Source organism: Motacilla alba, chromosome 12 (genome assembly GCF_015832195.1).
Source record: "Motacilla alba alba isolate MOTALB_02 chromosome 12, Motacilla_alba_V1.0_pri, whole genome shotgun sequence".
Classification (NCBI taxonomy): domain Eukaryota; kingdom Metazoa; phylum Chordata; class Aves; order Passeriformes; family Motacillidae; genus Motacilla; species Motacilla alba.
The window spans coordinates 7,952,699-7,974,174 of record NC_052027.1 but is presented as its reverse complement, the minus strand read 5'-3'; the positions used below and the strand labels follow the sequence as shown (position 1 = coordinate 7,974,174).

Genomic DNA, 21,476 nt, shown 5'->3' with positions numbered 1-21,476 from the left:
ACAGTTTTTTCAAAACATACAGGGGAAAGTACAATACAACCATTGTCAAGTTTTCTGAACACTAAAAAGCCAGGAAGTACTTAATTAGTTCAACAAAACTGTAGCTTGTCACATTCTCTTTCAATACATCTGAGAGCACACCCTGCAGAGTTTACAGTAAACCTCTTCTGAACAACATGCAATTAGAAGATCCATAGAATGTAGTGAACAAAATATAGTTCAAAGGAAAGACAGAACTTCTTTAGAAGCAAATGCTCCTTCAGCAAGATTCCCCCTTAGTCAATCTGTTTCTTTAATTCACATGAAGGAGACAAATCAAGTTTGTTGATTTCATTACCTGGTGATTGAACACAGGTATTTATGCTCGAACACTCCTGCCAACACACGGTACACCTGCATGTCTGGAACAGTTTAACATGGTTTAGTCACAGCAGGTAAAAGCCTTTCATGTTGCAGTGAATAGGCCCTTTGATACTCATCCACAGTCAAACGCTGCATAGGAGATCACTCTGCAACAGAAAACTGCTGTGAAAGTTTGGCTTGAACACAAAACTGTTCAAGAACACTGTTCAAACAGGACATCATGACATGACAGATCAGAAGAAACAGCTTTCAATAAAAGGCAGACAGGGCATGCTGCTTACCTCGTGCAAGGTGGTTTGTTCAGCAGCATTAGAAGGGACAACATCAGACAGAGCCAAAAACTTACACAACTGAATTTGTGTCAGTGCCTGCCATGACAAGAACAATCTCTTACATTTAGGCATCTGTCAGTCCTGTGAGGGGAAGCTGAGATATACCCAGGGAGCAATACTCGGCAAACAGGACCAAACTTCTGTACCTTTTGTATGTACAATCTGGTTGGCTTAAACTAGCTTTTGTCAAGTAGGGAAAAAAATGAAAATAAAGTCAGTTTCTTGGTTAGAAGAGGAAAAAAATGCATTCTACTACTCTCCAATTAAATTAGAATTCTGTATTCATCACTAAATTTTTATTCTTATAATGAGTCTTTAAACACATAAGAAATGGGCAAGTCCTTTTTAGGACCTTTCAGCATTGTCCAGGCTTGGAAGTCAGCAAAGATTTTCCTGGAAGAAATTCAGTTTGCAAAACTATTTAAAGAGTGACAGCAACAGTGATTAGTATTAGTATAGCATTAACTAGAAGAATCTACTGAAACAAATGTTTATAAAGTACTGACTCAAACAGCATAAAACCTAATAGGTTCTGATTACTGCTGTCTTATTCAACATCTCATTTTCACGATAACAAGAATAGGCAAGTTCACCTACCTGCAAGTTAACAGGTTTGCCTATTATTTTAAACTGTACTTGTGAATTATGATAAATATTTATGTTCCTCATGCAGAATACAGAATGCTGACATGGGAAAAAACAATCAATTGGCTACTGCAGCTTCTGTGCTCTATTAGTACCAACATTTGAAAGGTCAACTACAACATTTCGTAATGTGACATGTGGCCAAAGTCATCCTCACTGCGTGGCACTGAACCCAAGTTTGAGTTTCTGTACAGTGAAGCCACTCCTGAACACTCACTGCTAGCACTCAGCTCAGCTCACCTGAGACTGAAACAGCCACCAGACATGGTATTCCAGGAGAGTAGCTGGAAAAAATAGGTTATTTTCCACCTTCCTTGCTCACATCATTTCTTTGAGAAGACTGGCAGAGATTCCAAGAAATTCTTTGAATAATTTGAAAATTAAGAATAGATTAAGATACAAAAATGTGGTGTGGGGTAAAGATGCATTTCAGTAGCTCCTCTTCAGAAGTATTATCAATAAAACAACAAATACATGCCAGTTTGGGATCTGCTTTTGCTCACAAGACAACTGAATAGCTTCAAACTTTAGTTTTGTGTTTACCCTGATTACGCTAAATCTTCTTGGTGACTTCAGTTCTCTGCAACTGCCTTTGAATGCCTTTAAATAAGCAATTCCCTAAAACCATATTTCAGTCTTCCTGCTCTCACACAGAAGTGTGGGTTCCCTTTTTAGTAGTTAAAAGTGTACAGTGAAGCCTTGGACACGTAGGTTTCATTCACGGACAATTTAAAGCATATTAAGAAAAAATCCTTCCACTTTCTTCAAGTACCTCATTAAATGCAAACCCTTCCAGTGCAATATACATGCAGTATGCTGCACAAAGACAGTGCTGTCTGCAGTGTCAAATAACACACACTTACCCAAACCAAGTTTTTTCATTACTGATATTCTTTTTTAAAAAGTTGCACCAAAAGCTTTAATTGAATGATTAAAGTTTAATCTCTTACCAACTATGATTAAGTAGAGTCCCTATAACTGTAATCAGAGCACCTTTTTGCCATTATTGCCCAGCAGCTACAGCTTCAAGAGCCACAGTATGGAGAGAATTCTGTTGCACATTGCACTTTAACCAAGAGAATCAAGCAGAACATCAAGCATAATGCATTTTTCATGTGTAGCCCAGTGAACAAGCCTTTTTTTCCAAGACTGAGAGGTTAGCCTTTAATAACAGCAACCCAAGGCAAAAGGATTATAAGAAACCTATCAGCAGTTCCAACAGGCATTAAAGCAATCTAATTAGATAGCCACATGCTATGTTTTGTGAGAAAATCAGCAACCTAATAAGTGGATTGTCATCAGAAACAAAATGCTAACAGTGAAATATTACATTTTCCTCCACCATCTGCATCCTATAAAATCCTGTCAATATCTCATTGGGCTGACAAACTGTCAGCTGTCTACCAAATAGCTTAAGAAATATCTGCCCTATTTTAGGCTTAGAACCACAATGAGAGGCATTCAGGTTCAAGCACCGCCTTCCAAAAGAAAAGGATTCAACACCTGTTAGATGCAAAATTTCAACTTTACAATGAAGCAAAATTCTGTGAAACATTTCTGATGAAACAAAGTAAGATTCATTGATACAACACAAGATGTCAGTCATCCTTAAAACTTGAAGAATGTATTATCACAAAATTTGTATTTGTAGATTTGCTAAGTCAATTACAGGTAGCAGTTTACAACAGCACTACACCAATTTCTGGAAAGTGAACTTAACACATTACCCACAATTTACACCCTATGAAAGTTAATTACTTTGTTTTGAACCTTACTCACTACTACTTCCCTTTCACTTCCTTTCTCAACCATTCATCTTACTGACATCCACAAAGCAAAAACACTGCAAATAGACAAATGTTCAATTAATGTAATGATTTAACTTACTGTACTGTGCTACAGTATTTTTTTCCTTCTCCCAGCTTTCAAAGAACACTGTTTACAGTATGAAAACCTACTTTCCCCTCAAGCACTCTATTTTAGGAGTGTTTTGTTCTTGTCTAAGTTATTTAAAACCATGTATTTGTTATCAATTCAGAGCAAAGCTCTCATTGATGCCCTTTCTAATACTGCTATAGTTACCATATAAAACCCAAATGCAGCACTGCTTTGTTTCATTTGCTAAACAATGTGCCAGTGTTTGAACAATTTATCTTTAAACCAAGAACTTCAGAGGAATAGCTGCTTAATAGTAAAAAAATAGGTAAAATAAGCTTAATAAAAAATAAAAACTATTTACATATGGTATATTATTCTAATTCAATACAGAAAAAAGTTCCTTTACTGTCTCATTTCTGAGAAAATATATCAGAGACAACAGAAAATACAGGGTTGATATCAATTTAAAATATGAAAAAAAATCCTTGATTATCAACATCACATCTAGTCCTTACTTAATTCCCCAGGTCTTAGTAAAAGAATAAAAAGATTTTTCTCCCCTTCCCAAGAAATAGATTTGGTAGGCATGACATTTTCCCACTTCACCGTCGCATGCGGTAATAAGCTTTCCTTTTGTAGCATTTATGAATTCAAACAGTGCTGGGGTTAAGCCGGAGCAAAGCAATTTGGCATGCTTGCATCTGCTTTTATCAGGGAAAGGAAAAGCAATCCATGAGGTCTGGACTGACCTTAAAGCACAAGTATTTATTTGGAGATTCTAAGGGCTTACCAATTGTGTATAGTAAGAGGGAACTTAAATTCGATCACACTCACACCCAATGTCACCTTAATTCAGGCAATCACCTTTCAGTTCTTCTGCAGGGCCAGCAGCGTAATTGGTATTCTGGTACTAGGAATATTCTCTTTAAAAAGGACACATTAACTACACACTCCCATTCTACCACGCTTCTTTCTACAGGACATAGCAGGTTTCCAAAGTTAGGTGCTTCCAAATTCAGATAACTTACTTTAAATATTAAAGCTATGCTGGTCAATGCAGTTATATTTTTGAAGTCTATCAATATAACCCTCTGATGCCTCTGATATACAATGGTGCCAGAAAAATATTAAAGTTAATCATCTTACAAGTAAACAAATACTAGAGAAAATTGTCTTTAAAATCTCGGACATATGAAAGAGCTGGTTTGGAAAAAATGCATTCAGGGAATACACTTCTTCCTCTAGGAACTCGACACTCCTGTTTTATTTCAAGGCAACATTGCTCCAGCTCTTTCATGAAATCTGAGATACTTCGTGTTTCCAACTCTCATGTCCTCAATAAATTAAAAGACGTGCATTTGAAACAATTAGTGGGGAAACATTTATTGCCTCTCAGTGACAAAGACACTTGATCAAATTTAGATCACTGCAATGCAAGCAGTAAAAAAATGTGAATACATAGTCTGCTGCTTTGCAAATGGAACTTTTCCATCTTTCCACCTAACAAATAGTACTGTTATTGCCAGATTGTGATGTGCCAGTGATTAAGGTTTCATTATTCTTTTTTTTAAACTTTATTCACTCTTCCTCCATCTGGAAAATCTGAGACTATTTTAAAACTGACAGTACATAAAATTAATTCTCAATGACAGGATAAGCAAGTCCCATATTTCAAACATTCTAGGAACACCAGCATCCTATATTCAAATACAGAACATGCAGATGAGGTACTTAGGGACATGGTTTAGCAGCAGTGCTTGGCTAATGGTGGGACCCATGGATCTTAAAGGTCTTTCCAACCTAAACAATTCTAAATATACATTCTACATTATAAAAATGACCAACAAGAAAGAGAACTGCTGTAATTCTTAACTCCTCTGCTGATTATTTGAACTGAGCATAGAATTACAGAAGGAAAGACCCTTCACTGCTTTCTTCTCTAAGCTCCCTTCAGAGCTCCTGTTTTCTCTGTCTGAAGCCAGACTAATATCAGCTCAAACACAAGCATGCCCAGAGAATCAGGAATTCAAGCCACATCTTCTCACAAAAAGATAAATTGATTCAGTTCACCAGGGCTGCTAAGGGCTCAAAAGCAAAGCAATCAGGCTCTCAACGAGCCACAGAGATCACCATGTGCAATTCCATTACAGCCAAGGACAAGGTTCTGCAGTCCAGCCTGGCTTCACTGCCATTTTCTGCTCACCCAGCCCCTGTGCTTAACATCCCACTAACACACAAAGGACAGACCTAAACTGCCTCTTCAGTCCAAAGAAAAGCCGCACAATTCTCTTAATTTGACATCAAACCCAGACCAGTAGCCAATGCTAAGGGGCAAATTATAGCAGCTTGAGTTGAACTCAGAGCTAAAGGGGTGAGACAGCAGCGTCAGGACAGAGCTGGCTCGTGTTCACCAGTTCACAACAAAGGTGTGGTGAGTTTCTATCTACATGTCTACAGCATCTAAGAAATGTGCTCATACGAGGGCAGAATTAGTCACCACCTCCTCTCCAGAGAATTTTCCTCCTTCCAGGATCTCTCCAAGGGAAAGGAAGTCTGACAATTAACATAGGTAACAGCACCTGACAGCAGCTGTGCAGATGTGCCACCTAAAGGACGCAGGTACTGCGAGGGAACGAAATGACATTTTCAGCCTGCTCCCAAATAAAGAACAGGAGAAAGAACTATGTGTGTGCATGTGGGAGTATGAAATGGAAGCCAAATCTATCTAAATTAATTATAAGGTTATTTGGTTCAAGGTCACCTATGGCAGGCAACACCACAGTTACCACAACAACTTCAGGTAAAAAGAAGATTAGACAGGTACAAAGAGCTGTAAACCTAGAGTGCTGCTGCCATGTACAGACCTCCACTTCCTAGATTCTCTTAAATATTCTCCTTTGAAAATAATTTAATTTATTAGAAATATTTGCTTGCTCCAATCTCTTTTTTTCTTATATGCTTTTTTATTATTAACAGCTATTAACCTATTAACAGCTCAACAGCCTATATATATTAAAAATTAATGTACCATGTTATAAAAGGCAAACATGATCAGAAAAAAAAAAGCAAACACACCACAACACAGCATACATTTGCTTCTTCTGGGCTATACATATCTGATGTTTAACTGGTCTTTAAACAGTTGATCACAATGATTTACAATTTCTAACACAAAATCATACTAAGTTAAATTTCACTGCATAGTGTGACTATCTTGAATTTCTACACCTTTCTTTTATGTTGCAGGCTGCTTTAATTATCCCAGTTCAGCTTTCTGAATGTGACAACAGAAAAAGGTGAAGTGAAAAATTAAAAGATGAAGTTGCTGAAACAAATATAAGCTTATGGGATACCTGAATCTCAGCAAAATAGCTTATTGATGAAAATGGGTCTTTGTCAGGCTGCCTGATGTAATATCCAGTCTCTTTTTAGTAAAAAAGGCACCCTATTTCTACTTTAGCTATTAATCAAAGAACAATTATGTTATACATTTATGAGCAAGTAAATAATGCTGAATTATCTTAAAAGACTAAAGTTATAGTGATATTATACACACAGATAACTATTATGCTCTGCTACCTAAATTTTAGGTATTTATCCACTCAATACACAGTGAAAATCCACAGTTATGCAGCCTTATCTATCTTAATTTCTTGCTTCCCACAGAAATCCTTGATGCACACTACTACATAAGCAAGCCTCATGCAAATTTAGAAGAACCATTAAAAAGTCACTTTCAATTTTCTTGTTTTTCCCACCTGGCATTATTAATCAAGGAAGCAGACGCAGGACCAGTGCACTTATTTTTAAATACACTGGCATTACTCTTTGCAAACATAACTACACCAGCACAACTTCACCACTGTGAACAAAGCAGAAGTCAGCACTTATTCCCTAAGATTTGGAGACCCTCAGCGTATCAACTTTCTTTACATTCTCCCTCTATCACTCACCTCTTTTGTCTGACAGCGAAGCCAGGTGGCTAAAGAAGTTGTCCTGTCAGCTTTATCTTCAATCTCTGCATGCAGATCTGTGAATGTAACACAAAGGGTGTAAGGCAATGCTTGTCACTGCAATGTAAGAAATACACTTACCTTTAGGATATCCTCTTTCTGTAATTTGAGACTACAAAGGGATGATACATACATGTGGGCCTCTACATTAATGATCATGTTTATTTGGTACAGCTACTGTATGGAAAAAGTCTGTACAAACAGATGTTGCTTCCCTCTACTGCTTTAATGACCCCATTGCTTGGTCACTAACACTGAACTCATCAAGCAGGCCTGTACATGGACAGGGGAGCCAAGGCTGAAGCAAAATTTTTTGGCCAATGCCAATTTGCCACAGAAGTTAAAAGGGACTGCCCTGCATGTCAGCGAGACAACTCAACACAGAGTACAACCCCAAGTTTAATCTGGAAGGTGATTAACAAACAGGTGGAATTAACTACCAAAGGAAGTGGGCACTGAATCCCCTCAGTCTCTTCAAATGAAGAGAAGCTTTCCAGCAGATCCACTTCAGCCAAGCATTACCAGCCTCCATCAAAGGAAATGAGAGACATTTACAGTCCCCGTGCAGGAGCTCAAAGGAAAAACTTCAGTGATCTCTTCTAATCTGTACTATTATGAATCTCTACCTCATAAACCTAGGTACAATTTTAATCTAAGTTTAACACAAAAAGAAACACAAATTTCTGCAAAACTGAAATTGTTCGAGTCTTTCCTTTGGTTTTCCTGGGAAAATTGATGGAGAATTACTTCTTGTCTGCACCTCTTCACTGCTCCCAAAAAACTCCCACTTCTGTCCTCTTCCCTCCTTTAATTTCAGAATTGCACCTTAATTATAATGATTCTTCAAATTATTTAGACTAGCAAGAGCTGGCTATATAAGGAGTAAGACACCCATTCCAACAAAAACAGGTCAAGTCAAGGAACAAAGCTGCATATCTTTTAGCTAGGAACTTCAGAGTTAGGAAACAGCACCACAGATTTCAGGTGCTTTTGTCTTCACCACTGCTGAAAATATTTAGAGAGATTTTAAGTGTGCCTATATACATTATATTTGCATGTTTTTATCAGCATGCATTTGGGTTATTCCCTCAGAAATCCCTCATTCCTGTCCACAGAAAACCTGATTCAGATTTCAGAATTCTTACTGGGAAAAGAAAAACAATATATGAAATATATTTTAGCCTTTATATGTTACAGGTTTTGTGACAGAAGCATCCGCTTTCTGCTGTTTAAAATGTTCCTGTTCACTTACATTTTACTTCTGAGCTTGTTTTGGATATTCTTCATCTGTGACATTGCCAATGATTTATTCTGGTCAGAAATCACAGGATTTATTTTTGTTGAGCAAACCAGTGAGCTTTCTGAATGAATTATCATCAACTTCTTTCTTTTTTCTTTTTTTTTACTTTTTTTAAGGAGGCCAAGAACTACTGGTTTTCCCAACAAACTGCACTCTGGAAAGTTCATCACACACTCATTCTGGCTCTGTGTCATGCTCCCAATGGTTATATAATGTGTAAGTGCTGTCTATAATGATGAGGCAAACAAAACTCAGTTGAACATCTTTATCTAACTTTTCAAACCTAGAATATTATGTCCCATTTCATTTTTTTGAGACTTATTTCGAACTTTTTCCAAGCACATCTAGGGTACAAACCTGATGTTTTTCTTTGTGTTTTTCTTTCCATGGCTTTCTAAGGCACGCCCAGAGCTCATCAGATAGAATGGCATCAGTCGTTGTTGAGCTTTACAACAGTCATATTGATTGGTATCTCCCAAAGGCACATTGTCATCATTTTACCACTGATGGGGTTATGGGCAGACACACACTTTGACATTCCCCTTAGATGTGATAAATGCAATCCTCATTTTCTCAGATCTTGTGCAATTCACCACAAATCCATCGATCACAGGATGACCCTTTCTATTCCACTGAAGCTGCGAAATCCAATTATATAAATATCTTCCTACTTCATACATACACTATACATTCCATAGTCCTATTTTTGATTAGACTGGGGCGATTCAGCTCATAATTTCCATTAAAAAATAACAACTGGTCTGCTCCTTTTAAATAATGTTGTACGGCATCACTCTGAATAAAACATTATTGTTTCTCCCCAACTTTAATCTACTATAATCTATCTCATTTTTGAATAACACAAGGCATTCCTGACATGTGTCACATGTGAATCATTTTGCTTGTGGACTCTCACAATCATTTATTATAACAAGCAGAAGCCACTTGGAAGTTGTAACTGGCTGAAGTTTTATTTGGAAATTTTACTCTAGTAAAAACATTTTTAAAACTAAACATAGCAGGCTAGAAAAATTTCTTCCTATGCTTAACATAGGAAAAACCAGTAATCAGCATTTACTAAGAATTATGGTTTGTGCACCTTTTGCCAATATTCTCAAAACAAGTAAAAATTGGTCATTGCAACAATAAAGCAGCCAAGTCAGTCACATATGAACTACAAAGAGCAACCAGCACAAACTCAGTGCCCTAATATTCTCCTATCACAGAACTACAAAGAGTGTAGAGATTATGGCAAGATTTGGCCTAAGGTACAAAATTCTAGATGCAGTATTTTGGGAAAATGTAATAAAATCTCAATAAAGGTTTGAACACTTCAAATGCTAAGTGCTCATGATGAAAAAGAGATGCCTGTCACCGCCTACCAAATTATAAAACTTAGTTTTGGGTCTTAAATATACAATTAAAAGCTTTCCATCTCTCATTTCAGATAAGGAAATTGCAATTCTTCTTTGGAAATTAACTTTCCATCTACTTCCTGGGCATTTTTTTTTAATTATTATTATTTTTGAACCACATGTCATTTAATTATTAAATGTGGCTTACATTTGCATCTCTGAAAATAGTTTTTTTTAATTCTCTCTTCTTCTACCACTTCATTTCACGTGAGTGGGGTGTGAGCAGGTTGCTGACTATGCTGATAGGCAGGGAGCAGTGAGAAGTCCTCGCTCCACATTTCATTCAGATAACAGAAACCTGCAAGCTGCTCAGTGTGACAGATGAGCTCTGTGAGCTAAAACAACTTGTTCCGCCTGTCAGGCTGCAAGAGCCTACAGCAGCAAGATACAATTGTGATGACACCGCCATCGCCAAAGTGGGTCAAACATACGGTCACTTTAAAACAGAATGTCACCCCTTCTTTCTACTTGAGGAATTTGATTCAGTGACACTAAAAGCTGTTAGATACCATTAGCTTTATATCCAAGTTCGAAATGAAACTGTTTCTCTGACAGTATTTGAAGGATCCTCTTTGCCATTAAAGTTTGTAGGAATCACAAAGTGTCAAATAATGTCACTGTTGCCCAGAGCGAGCGGGTGCTTTATGAGCACAACACTCTCCATGTTGCACCAGGCTAGAGGGGCCGTGTAGTTATAGAACCATTATGGCTTTTGTGGATTAAAAGCATTAAAATCATCACAGACTTCTAAAGAAAATCGTACAGATATAAAATGTTTTCTTTAATTGCAGGAATAAAAATAAAAGATGCCTGAACTCATGCCTACACCTATTATTTTGATTTTTAGATCACCATCTCATATAAAAATTAACTTTTTATTTTTAGTGAAATAAAGGAATTATTAAATGAATGATAGTAAAAATGTAAAGATAAATGAAAAGTAATATTTAATTAATTGTTCCCATTATTACCCTCAGTCTTGGAAGATTTACTCACATCATACTGTGATGCTGGAATACCCCATGCTACATTACAAGCATGTATTGTTCAAAGATTAAATAACTGTGGAATACAGGTCATACCACATGCTGGTTCTAGATAAGATTTGGAAAAGCAGATAATGAGATGGAAGATAGTTCTGGTCAGACTCTGATATTTGATGATCAAAATCTTGTATGTATTGAATGATGTGTAAACCCATCTTTTTTAACAGGATTACACTATGTATATGTTTCAGCACGGATACATTTAGTCCAAAAGTACTAGAAATGTAGAAGGAAACAGTAAAGGTCTGAGACATCCAAAAGTAATTTCTTTCTCAATATTTACCAATTTGTGTTGACAGTCTGAGTCAAGCTCAAATCATGGACTCAGGCCAAGTAAAAATTCCCAGCCTGTTAGACTCCACAGTTTAATTTAGGTATTTCAATACAGCATAATGAAGACATTTTATATATTTCAGGTTTGATGTATCTATTTTTCTGGTTTATGTTACATACTTGCCTTTCTAGTTCAACTCAAAAATTTTCAGGAAAAATATTTTCAAGAAAAACTTCTCATGGAGCCATACCGTTAAGATGATTCATATTTTTGTGCAGTTAAAAACTTATATAATTCTTAAAAATAATTGTTGTTTACTCACTTTGATTTCTAAATGTCTTTGATCTCATTCATTAATATTCATTAGACTTCTGATGTTGGACTAATGAGAATCTTACACATTTATGAGAAGTTATTTAAACAATGCTATCAATTTTTTTTCTGACTTATGTTTTTCATCAACACCGACAATACTTAATTCTTTGTATTCTCCAGTTTTTTCTTCAAACTTCCTGAAGACAATATACACATTCTCCAAAACAAAAGGGAACTCAACAAATGCATAACTAACTAAGCCAATTTTGAGCATGGAACCCTGAGCGGATAACAAGAGAAACACATGACATATGTGGACAGAATGAATAATGCTCAAAGGAAGAATCCAGTCACAACTTTTCAGCCTCAGGAGTTTACAGGCACAAAAGCAGCAGTGCTGTCGCCAGAAGACAAGAGCAGCCACTGATATTTGCCATCCCAGGTGCACACACAACTGCAGGAACAGCGAGGCACTTGTGTGCTTTGTATTTCAGAAAACATCAGCTGTGCCCAGATTGAGTTTCCACTGTTTGCAGTCCATACCCACAGGAAGCTGAAAGGAAGAGTCCCAGAATGCTCCCAGAATTACCTGCATTGCACACACAGCATAAAGGAGAAGCACCCAAGGGAACCAAAGCAATCCACCACAACAGGGCAGCAAACTGATTCAATACAATATATCAAAATTAATACATATATATATACATATATATATATATATATATATTCAGATAAAGCTACCCCAGTTTGAAACCACCCATTAGAGAATTCTATCTAGGAAGCAACTCCCACACTGCAAGACAAATAGCCACTATAAGCTTCCTAATGACAATAAAATAAACGTGCAAACGCAGCAAAGTACATGATCATGCAGTGCCCACAGTAGCACAGTCACACCATACACCAAATTTCCATACACAGAAAGCCACTGCTCTGGTCTCAGTATCCAATGATAACAAAAAAGTTCAAGGACAAAGTATTCCTAATTCTAGGATTTCAAATTTATCTCACAGGATGCTTAGTATCTAACACCTCTGAATCTACTACCAACCCCAAACTTTTCAAAAGAGTTTCTTTTGTATATAAAAGACCTCCACTGGTACAAATGTTTTATTACATGTAAGTATATGAATATGAATGTGGTTCTATATCACAACACAGTTCTGGAAGAAAATAATAAAGTAATTTTTAGAATCTCCGAGTATCATCCGAAGTATTTATATAAGCTAGAATCCTGATTATGTGCAACACCAGCCCTTACATATCACACCAAAAGTGTTATTAATCTTCCTCTAAAGAACAATATTTCCACCATTTCTTCCTCTCTGTTCTTCTCTATTCCCCTGCATTCAGATACTGATACTTGGTCAGTACCCTCAAGCTCTCCTCTCAGAGATGTGCCATCACAGCATCCATCACACTGGGATGTTATCCCACCTAAGCAAGTCTTCTAAAAACCAGCCATGCATCAGAATTAACGCGACATGAAAAGTGTTGATATCACAATACTAGAAGGCAATTTTTTTCCCTGACACCTAGGAAAGTGAAAAACAGGATAACATTTAACAGAAATTTTTCCAAGTAAGTCAGGTATACACAATGTTTGGGGTTTGGGGGTTTTGCTGTTATAAAATGTATTCTAAGTTCTAATTCAAGTATCTTAAAATTCCCAATTTTAATTTTTTTAAATTTTTCTTCAATTACACTGTCAAGGCCTAATAGCTACAGCTTCAGTTGCAGCACTGGGAAGGCTACATCTCACAACAGGTATAAAACACTGAAGTTAATTAATGGACTAGGATTCAAACAACAAAACTGAGGAAAAGCTGACACAGAAATCTTTCTCATTGAAAACACTTAGGTAAAGAGAAACGACAGTGCCTGCTACCAAAAACAGTGAATCAGTGGAGGGAAGCTTACAAATTATACTAATTAGTAAGAAGCAGGCAAGAAAAATAAGAGCCTCAAAGCAGGAGCAGCATCTTGGCAAAACCCCCACAAGCAAAGGCATCCAGTTGAGGCCCCACCATCTTCTGTGTCCTTCAAAGGAGGCACACAGCAGTCCAATGTCTGCCCTATGAAATCAGGGCCAGCCAGCTTGGGCAAACACCTGACTTGCTAAAGCAATTTTTTAAACTTCTTTTTTTTTCATAAACTAAAAAGAAAACAGTCTAATGGCCAAGCCTGGTTACATCCACACAGACGGAAGCAACTGCAGGTTAAATACGCACTTAACAAATCTTTGGGAAGGTAGATGAGTGCTCTGCTTACAACGACATCTATCACTTACTTCTGAAAGCACCAGAACTGCCCATATGAGATAGAACTGCCCACATGAGATTTACATTCTTCTACACAGAAAAAGACTCAGAACAATTTTCTTAACCTCTCATATAACTGCAAAATTTGTCCATCCTTCCAGTAAAATGTGCATTAAAACACAGAATGTTGTTAACTTTTAGTACTATGTTCATTCAATCAGCACGTTCTGCCTCATTCAGATTTCACCTCCTTAAGTCAGAAAAGAAAATGTCAGAATGTTCTTGACAGGAAAATCTGATTTGGTTAAACAGTGCAAGACTTTGAAAAATATACCCATGTTTTAGTGAAAATCATTATTATTGGTTTGAAAATTTCTTCATTCCTACAAGTATCCTTTTTTTTTTTTTTTTTTTTTTTTTTTTTTGTGTCAAACAGCCCCAAATATTTCAAACATTCTAGAATTCTAGAGACAGAACTGGAATGCAAGGGGGTTTATATAACAGCATTTTTTAGGACAAAAATTAGGCTCTTGCAATGCAGTTCCTTTTGTATCTAATAGAAGCCCACTTCCTTATTAATTGTCACTGTTTCTGTGACCGAAAACTGCAATTAGTTACGCTTCACAACACACACGAATCTTTTTGTGGTTATATTATTCAGCCTGAACATTAATAGCAGGACTCTCATAAATTCTACAGGAATCGTATCACCATGCCGATTTTATTAAACCATTTGTGGAAAGAGACAGAAAAAGACTGTATATCCTTTAAATGTATTATTCTAGTTGAGAAAACAGTCTACCACATGAATTAAAGAAGCCAGGAAACTAAAAACTAAGTAAAACTACTATTTAATTTGTACAAACAGTACTTAATTTTTAAGATCACATAAAATACTAAAAAAATAAAATGCATTACTAATACTGTCTTATTTTCAAATAGGCTTCATAGTTACAAACAAGTTTCACAAGAAAAATAAAACTGACAGCAGAACAAAACCAACAAAGAAAAACAATTTTCATCAGTTCAAATGAAACTAACCAGGGCTACCAGCAGTAAAAACCCAACTTATTTTAAATTCCAGAATGAATCTCCTCTCCTGACCTTTATAGAGCTCAAGATGCATACGTACACAGAATAAACAAAATAATTTGAAAGCAAATTCACTGAGTGTGCCTGACCTTTGAAACAGCACAGATAATTTTAATCAGATTTGCACAATGTTAGTCTGTCTCAGGTTCCTTGTAGTAACACAAAGATGACAAAACTACTTAAGGAGAGAAAAAGACAACATTTTACCAAAATAAAACCATCTTTAAATATTTTTTTTAATACCCCCAAGAAAAGATCTTTTCAGAAAAGATTCCTCTGAAATTCTACTCCGTCGATATCAGGCTAAGGTGCATAATTCAGCTCTAGACAGAAAAGCCCTTTCTGCCAGTTTTTAAGTTTCTGTCTCACTTAAGATGAAGACTTGATATCAAAAGGAAAAAAAGAAAAAAGTAATTCACACAAATATTTTAAAAATCAGGGTTTGTACGAGTGGCCTGCAGTTGCCTCCTTGATCACCTAGCATGCAGTGGCTGCTTAAAGCTTCTCAGTTGCATTGATTATCTTGGATTTTTCAGAGGTAATGACTAAAAAATCAAGATCTGCAGCATAAATAACCCGACAAGCAGTGCTGACTAGTAAAAAACCTCTAGTTACAAAGAGCAGAAGTTCTCAGAAATATACACAAATGAGCCTTAGCTGAACTAGCTGGCAGTACCTTCCTTTGTGGAAGGACAGATGTCACACCAGGAGTTAAACCTTATACTTTATAGAAGCCCCAAAGCAGGTCACTACAAGTGCTTCTACTAATTGTGCCTGATGAAATGAGAATTACTAGCATGGGGAGCCAAAAGCCCTGTTTAGGTTCACAATGTTCAACCTCCATCAAATTAGAACTTCCACGCCAACAGCAACAAGAGGATTCTGCCCAAGCTGGAAGAGACAGCATGAGAGTAAAATGCAACTAAACAAAGACACTTCAAAAGCTGAAGTTTGGCTTTGGTACTTTTGAGAAAAAGCAACAGCGAGCAGGACAGAGATCTTCATTAATCTGCCCAGTTGGGAGATGCAATATGACAACATAGCTTTGCCAAATAATACTCTTTATCTAACAGCACCAGTCCAAATTACTCCTGGCCTAGTTGCTTTTAAAGCTTTACTTCTTAGCATTTGCAAAGAGATGGTTAGTTTGATAAACCACTTAGTACAGCTGGAAAGGAAATGTAAAGTAAATACTATTAACTACGTAAATTAATAAGTATTCCTGACTCACAAATGAATTTTCTGTGTTGGCTGTTTCCTTGTAGAACCTGCACTACCCTTGTAATTCTTATGAGCAGCAAGATGAGTCAAATGTGTTTCTAAGGAATTTGGTCCCCTTATCCACACTCAGATCATTGTGAGCAAACCTGATACTATTTTATGTGTCCTCTGAGACAATAAGCAAGAGAACAGTGTTCTGAAAACCAGCTTTGCTGAGAGCTAACACATGTTGAGGTGGGATCACGAACAACATAGCTTTCCAGAACAGCATTCCTCCATTTGTGTGTCACTGATTCATGCTCTGAAACTGCTGCAGGCCAGCCAACCCTTTCAGATTATGGCAACAACCACATTTCTCTTCTGCCACACTATTCTGGCCTTCTCTCTCCTTTGCTCACAGAGAATTTTACAGCTTGTCTGCAGCAGCTATCTGATATCCTCATCTTTTCCTACTAAGGAGTTTAATTTATTCAGCTTATCAGGAAGGCTGAGAAGGGAGCTGATCACTGTGTACAGACACTTGCACAGTCTGTCAGTGTGAAGCATTCTGACCTTGCAAACAGAGTTACAGAGGCCCTGGCACCTGAAAATAAATCACACTGAGTGCAATGGGTGGTTCCTTACAATATTGGCAAATATTATTGATAACTGCATCATCCAGTCTCAATACACACAGAACCTGTTACAATGTGTTATAATAACTATAAAACATTTCAGAAATAATGTAGAATGATCTTATTCTTTCTAATGCTGCCTTCGCATTCCTATTTTCAATATACAATGAATGCTCACACATGACCAAAAAGTAACATTACATTAGAAAAACAAAGGAAAAACAGCTGCCAAATGGAATAGAACTTTTAGTTTCATATATTCCTTTCAAATTTTTAAGCAATTTTCTACATCTTTATACAAACAAACACCTTTAAAAAAACTTGTTTTCCTGAGAAAGTCATTTTTGTTTATCCACTACTCCTATCAAAATACTGATACTAAAATGAACTGTTTTGTCTAACCTTTGAGTACCTCAAATTGTATCCTGAGTAGATTCTTTGCACTGTTTAGCTTCAATATCCAACCACCTCTTTCCTGATTCAAATCCTCTCATAGAACTTCAAACACTAATCCTGATTTTTGTTACAAAGTTGCAGACAAGCAGCTATTCCCACCCCACAACTATTTACTATCCCCCACTGAACAGTCCCGTTGCCACAGTGGGACTGCCAAGAATACTCTCTGTATTCTCCCTTTTCCAATTCAGTCCTTAGTAGGACAACTCATGATAGCTATGCTTATAAAAACTTCTATTCATAATATAAATGTTTCACTACAGTTTTCAATAAGCAAATAAACAGTCTTGCACAGTCTATAATGATAGCTGAACACTTTAGCTGACAATAGTTTGCAGCAACGCACAAACAGGCACAGCAGTTTGACATTCAACACTTCCTCAAACAGTAACATCACTGAAGTTTAAATCAAATTCCTACAAAGGCTTGCAGAGCAATGGAAGCTGAAGTCCTGGGTCCTAAAATTTTCTAGAAAAATATTAGGGTGACCATTAGGTCTTCATTCGCGCTCTGTCTACATTTTGGTTTTCTGACAATTATGTGAACCCAGCCATATTTTTAAACAAGACAACACATTTTCTTCAGCAAAACATCTGCCTAATCAAAAATAAGACTTAAGAGACTCATAAACTCCAGATTTAGGCAAGCTCCCTTCTGACCTTCCCCCTCTCTTCCTAATATTGAATGTTTTAAAAACAAATATCACCTGAAAATTTCTCTGCAATGAACCAAATTCTGCTCTTCTGAAATAGGATTCATCACAACCATATAATTCTTAAATATTTAATAACACAACATGCACTAGGAAGAGACTGAAAGCCTGAAATCATTAGCTGTCCCATCACAAGAAATAAAAAGGAGACATACGTTTCTCTGCAAGTGCAATTTCAAAGTCCTTTCACAGAGGGATCTAAAGACTGTCAGCTAGATTGCTCTGCTCCTGTATATTAAACAAGCAAGTAACGAAGCTATTGGTTTTGATTCATAAAACTGCCAAAAAGATCATGGATAAAGTATACAAAGTTAATGATTTTTCTTTTTTTTTTCTTTTTTTCTTTTTTTCTTTTTGAAAGGGAAGTATCAGGAAGGTAGCCAAAGTCAGGTAAAGCATCAAAACAGGCAAAGTAGTGACAACAGAAAACAACAAAATCAAGCACCTTTTCATTTTAGTGACCATCTAGAAAAACATCACTGCATTAATGCTGTTAAAAAGCTATTTCAAAACGCAAAGTCCCTATGAAACACTTTACTTCCTTCCAGTTTAAGGAATCATTATTTTGTTTTCACTAACAGAACACTGATGTTCATTCCTAATGCCAGCTAAATGCAAATTTGAGCCTCATGTGTTACCTACTGCTTTCTAACAGGCCCTCATTATCTCTTAGTTCTCAGTTAAGACTCGTGCACAAATCCAGCAAAACAGTTTAGAAGGTACTTAATTTTCAATATTTACATAATAACACTGAACGGGATAAATAATATGCATACTTAGTGCCAAGCGTCAGCACTACGCCAATTTAAAGCCTTATTCTTTAACATTTCAGAAATAACTTTGAAAGTAAATTAAATGACATATATAAAGTATTCCAACAAGTCAGTATGCAATGACTTCTGAACAACAAAACACCTGCCAAGGCCAATACCTACCAGACACATCAGATTTTTAGTGACTTAAGACTTTACTAAACCTCTGCAAATATTAATGCTAAAAAACCTTTATATTCATAAGAATTGATACAAATGTTTTTGGCTCCTCATGCAGAAAGACAGAGCATTATTTTGATAAAGTAACAGGCATCACTGCAGTGCCAATACAGAAATTCTGTACTTTGGAGTAGCTACAAATGTGAAGCAGAAAAATGCAGCTGTTGTTATGTGTTACAATGCAAATCTGATGAGCTACACTGGGAATATTCAGTATTGCAGTGCAAATTGATGAGAGCAGAAGCACATAGTCTGAGTAAAATAAAAAGGTTTATTTAAATCTCACAATTAGGACATTTTCTTTAGTATTGTTCAAAAGATTAAAACCAGCTTTTTTTTTTTTTTTTTTCCCAAGACCTCTTTGCAATTTTTCAAGTTTGCTACTAGAATATCCATGCCACTTCCAAGAGGAGTAAGTCTTCAGAAACACTTTATCAATTTGAAAAAGTTCGATCCTGTTACTGTAACAATCTGCAGGGACCTATGCAAACATCTGCTCCCCTCTGCAGGTACCCTCAGCCCTCCCACCCTGACACATCCCCCACAGGGATTACAGTCGTAGGAACCTCCACTCTGGGGCCTATTATAGCTTGGGAAGCACTGGTCGAGGAGAGCCCTTTCCACAATTTTCCAGTCTGTTCCATGTAGGAATACAGTTAGCAGACTGTCATGGAATTTAAGGGAAGGGAGGAGGAACTAGTCAATTAAGGGCTTCTGCAGAAAGCCCTTCAACAGCTGAGTCACAGAGAGCACAAGTGAAATCTAACTGCACAGTCCCCAGTGGCACTGTAGGGACACTGAAGGTGCTGGGTTAGCCACAATCGGGGCCAGATCCAACCCTTTCCAACAGGAATCATATTCAACTAATGCAAGTTCCCTTTTCCCCAGTAAAGCTTTTTAAATGCTGATTATGAAGCTGCTTTTCCCATAGAACCCAATTTTATCCATAGTTTGTGTGCACATTATTATGTGGAGAGGTAACTCCTTCACTACAAAAACTTACATGCAAAAGTGAATGGCTTCTTACTCTGACATTGTCTGTTTACCATGGATACTCAGAATTATCCTGTAGCTTTAGGGACAATCATATTTCCCTCCCTGGTACCCAAAGGAACCCAGCAGGCATTTTATCAGCAACCAAAACAAAGATTTGGTTAGGCCTTTAAAAAATAAATAAATAAAAATCAAACAAGCAAACAAAAAACCACAATTACATATGCATTTGAACACTGCACTCGGAAAACATGAGTTATAAACTGCAAGGATGCACAAGCAACACATTGCACCAAACATGTCTGAGAGTTTTATTTGATAAATTACTGGTGGAGTTGAGAAAGACAAGAAGAATGAATGTAATTTATTAAGACTTTCTTTAAAGCGTCCATCTCCCCCTAGAGCTTATGGAAATAACAAAGCAACAAAACTATGTAGCCCTGTAAGAATAACTTAAATCTAAGTGATAAAATATCTGTAGGAAGGCAAAAAAAGACACTTGAGATATTATTTTAATAAGGAGAAAGTATGGATGATACTGGATCAACTGGATCAACTTACATTGATGCACAAAATAGAACATTGCCTACACAGCACCAAAATATTTGAAAGTAATCAATTTGCATTTCCTAATCACTCTCCTGTTAGGATCTGAGCTACAGAAGTCAAAAACACTTTTCTTGGAGACTTAATATATCAACATCTGGCCCTCTGTAGTAAGCATGGCCAATTTGTCTGAAGCTGTTTATTTACACACTAAAGACATTCTATACACAAATCAGCTGACAAAGCTGGAAAGTGACAACATTTTTAACCTTTGCAGAAATAGGCAAAATTATAATATAAATAAATGTAATTGACATAATTGAATCTGCAGATTCTGGAGAAGAAAGAATGACTGACATGTATAAAACTGAGTAATTCCATTTTCTGCAAATTCACAAAAGGATTCATGTGACAGATGACAAAACCAATGAGAGGATTATACATCGTAACTATAAAAAGGCAAATCCTATAAAGTACATACACAGTTGTAATATGCAAGAGCAGTGGATAATCCCATGTTCAGTGTTAAGTTACATGAGTTGACCCATTGTTTCCAATAGCATCTCTAGATCCTCCAATTTTCCCAGCATGTAAAAGTATTAACTTGGTCACTAGCTAAGTCAATGGAAACTGCAAACACAGAGTTCAAAGGCTGTCAAACTAAAATATATCACTATGACTACAGGCTTTGTGTAACATATTCTTCTCATTGCACTCTAAGATTGAGACATAAACCATAACAAAGAAAAGAAAGTTATAAGCTGAATAAAAGCATCTGAAAAATGGATTAAATGTTTAATAAATAAGTGAATGAAAACAAGTACGCTCCACAGCTTACACATATAGCTGCCTTATTTCTTCTAAGTTTTCTCAAAACTACAACACCAATTAAATTAGCATAATTATAATAGCACATTTTGAAGAGATTGAATTAGAACTTGCATTAGAAGTGTTCTACTTGAAAAAATAACAGTCCTCATTTGATGCAATGAGCAGCACCTCCGAGGA

The 21,476-nt window shown here is 36.5% G+C and overlaps 1 protein-coding gene across 4 annotated transcripts in view; it reads right to left on the bottom strand.

Annotated features, from left to right (window-relative positions):
- Positions 1-21,476, bottom strand: part of FHIT (fragile histidine triad diadenosine triphosphatase) — a 530,314-nt gene that overhangs the window by 506,433 nt on the left and 2,405 nt on the right. For 3 of the 4 annotated variants that reach the window (XM_038148756.1, XM_038148757.1, XM_038148760.1), the window contains exon 2: positions 7,172-7,248. Coding sequence is in view for 1 of the 4 variants with exons in the window: in XM_038148755.1 (XP_038004683.1) it covers positions 597-731; positions 7,172-7,248 (212 nt within the window). In the remaining 3 variants the exon portion in view is untranslated. Of the gene's footprint in view, positions 1-113; positions 732-7,171; positions 7,249-21,476 lie in introns of those variants that run through there. The other variant, XM_038148755.1, reaches the window with a different exon arrangement.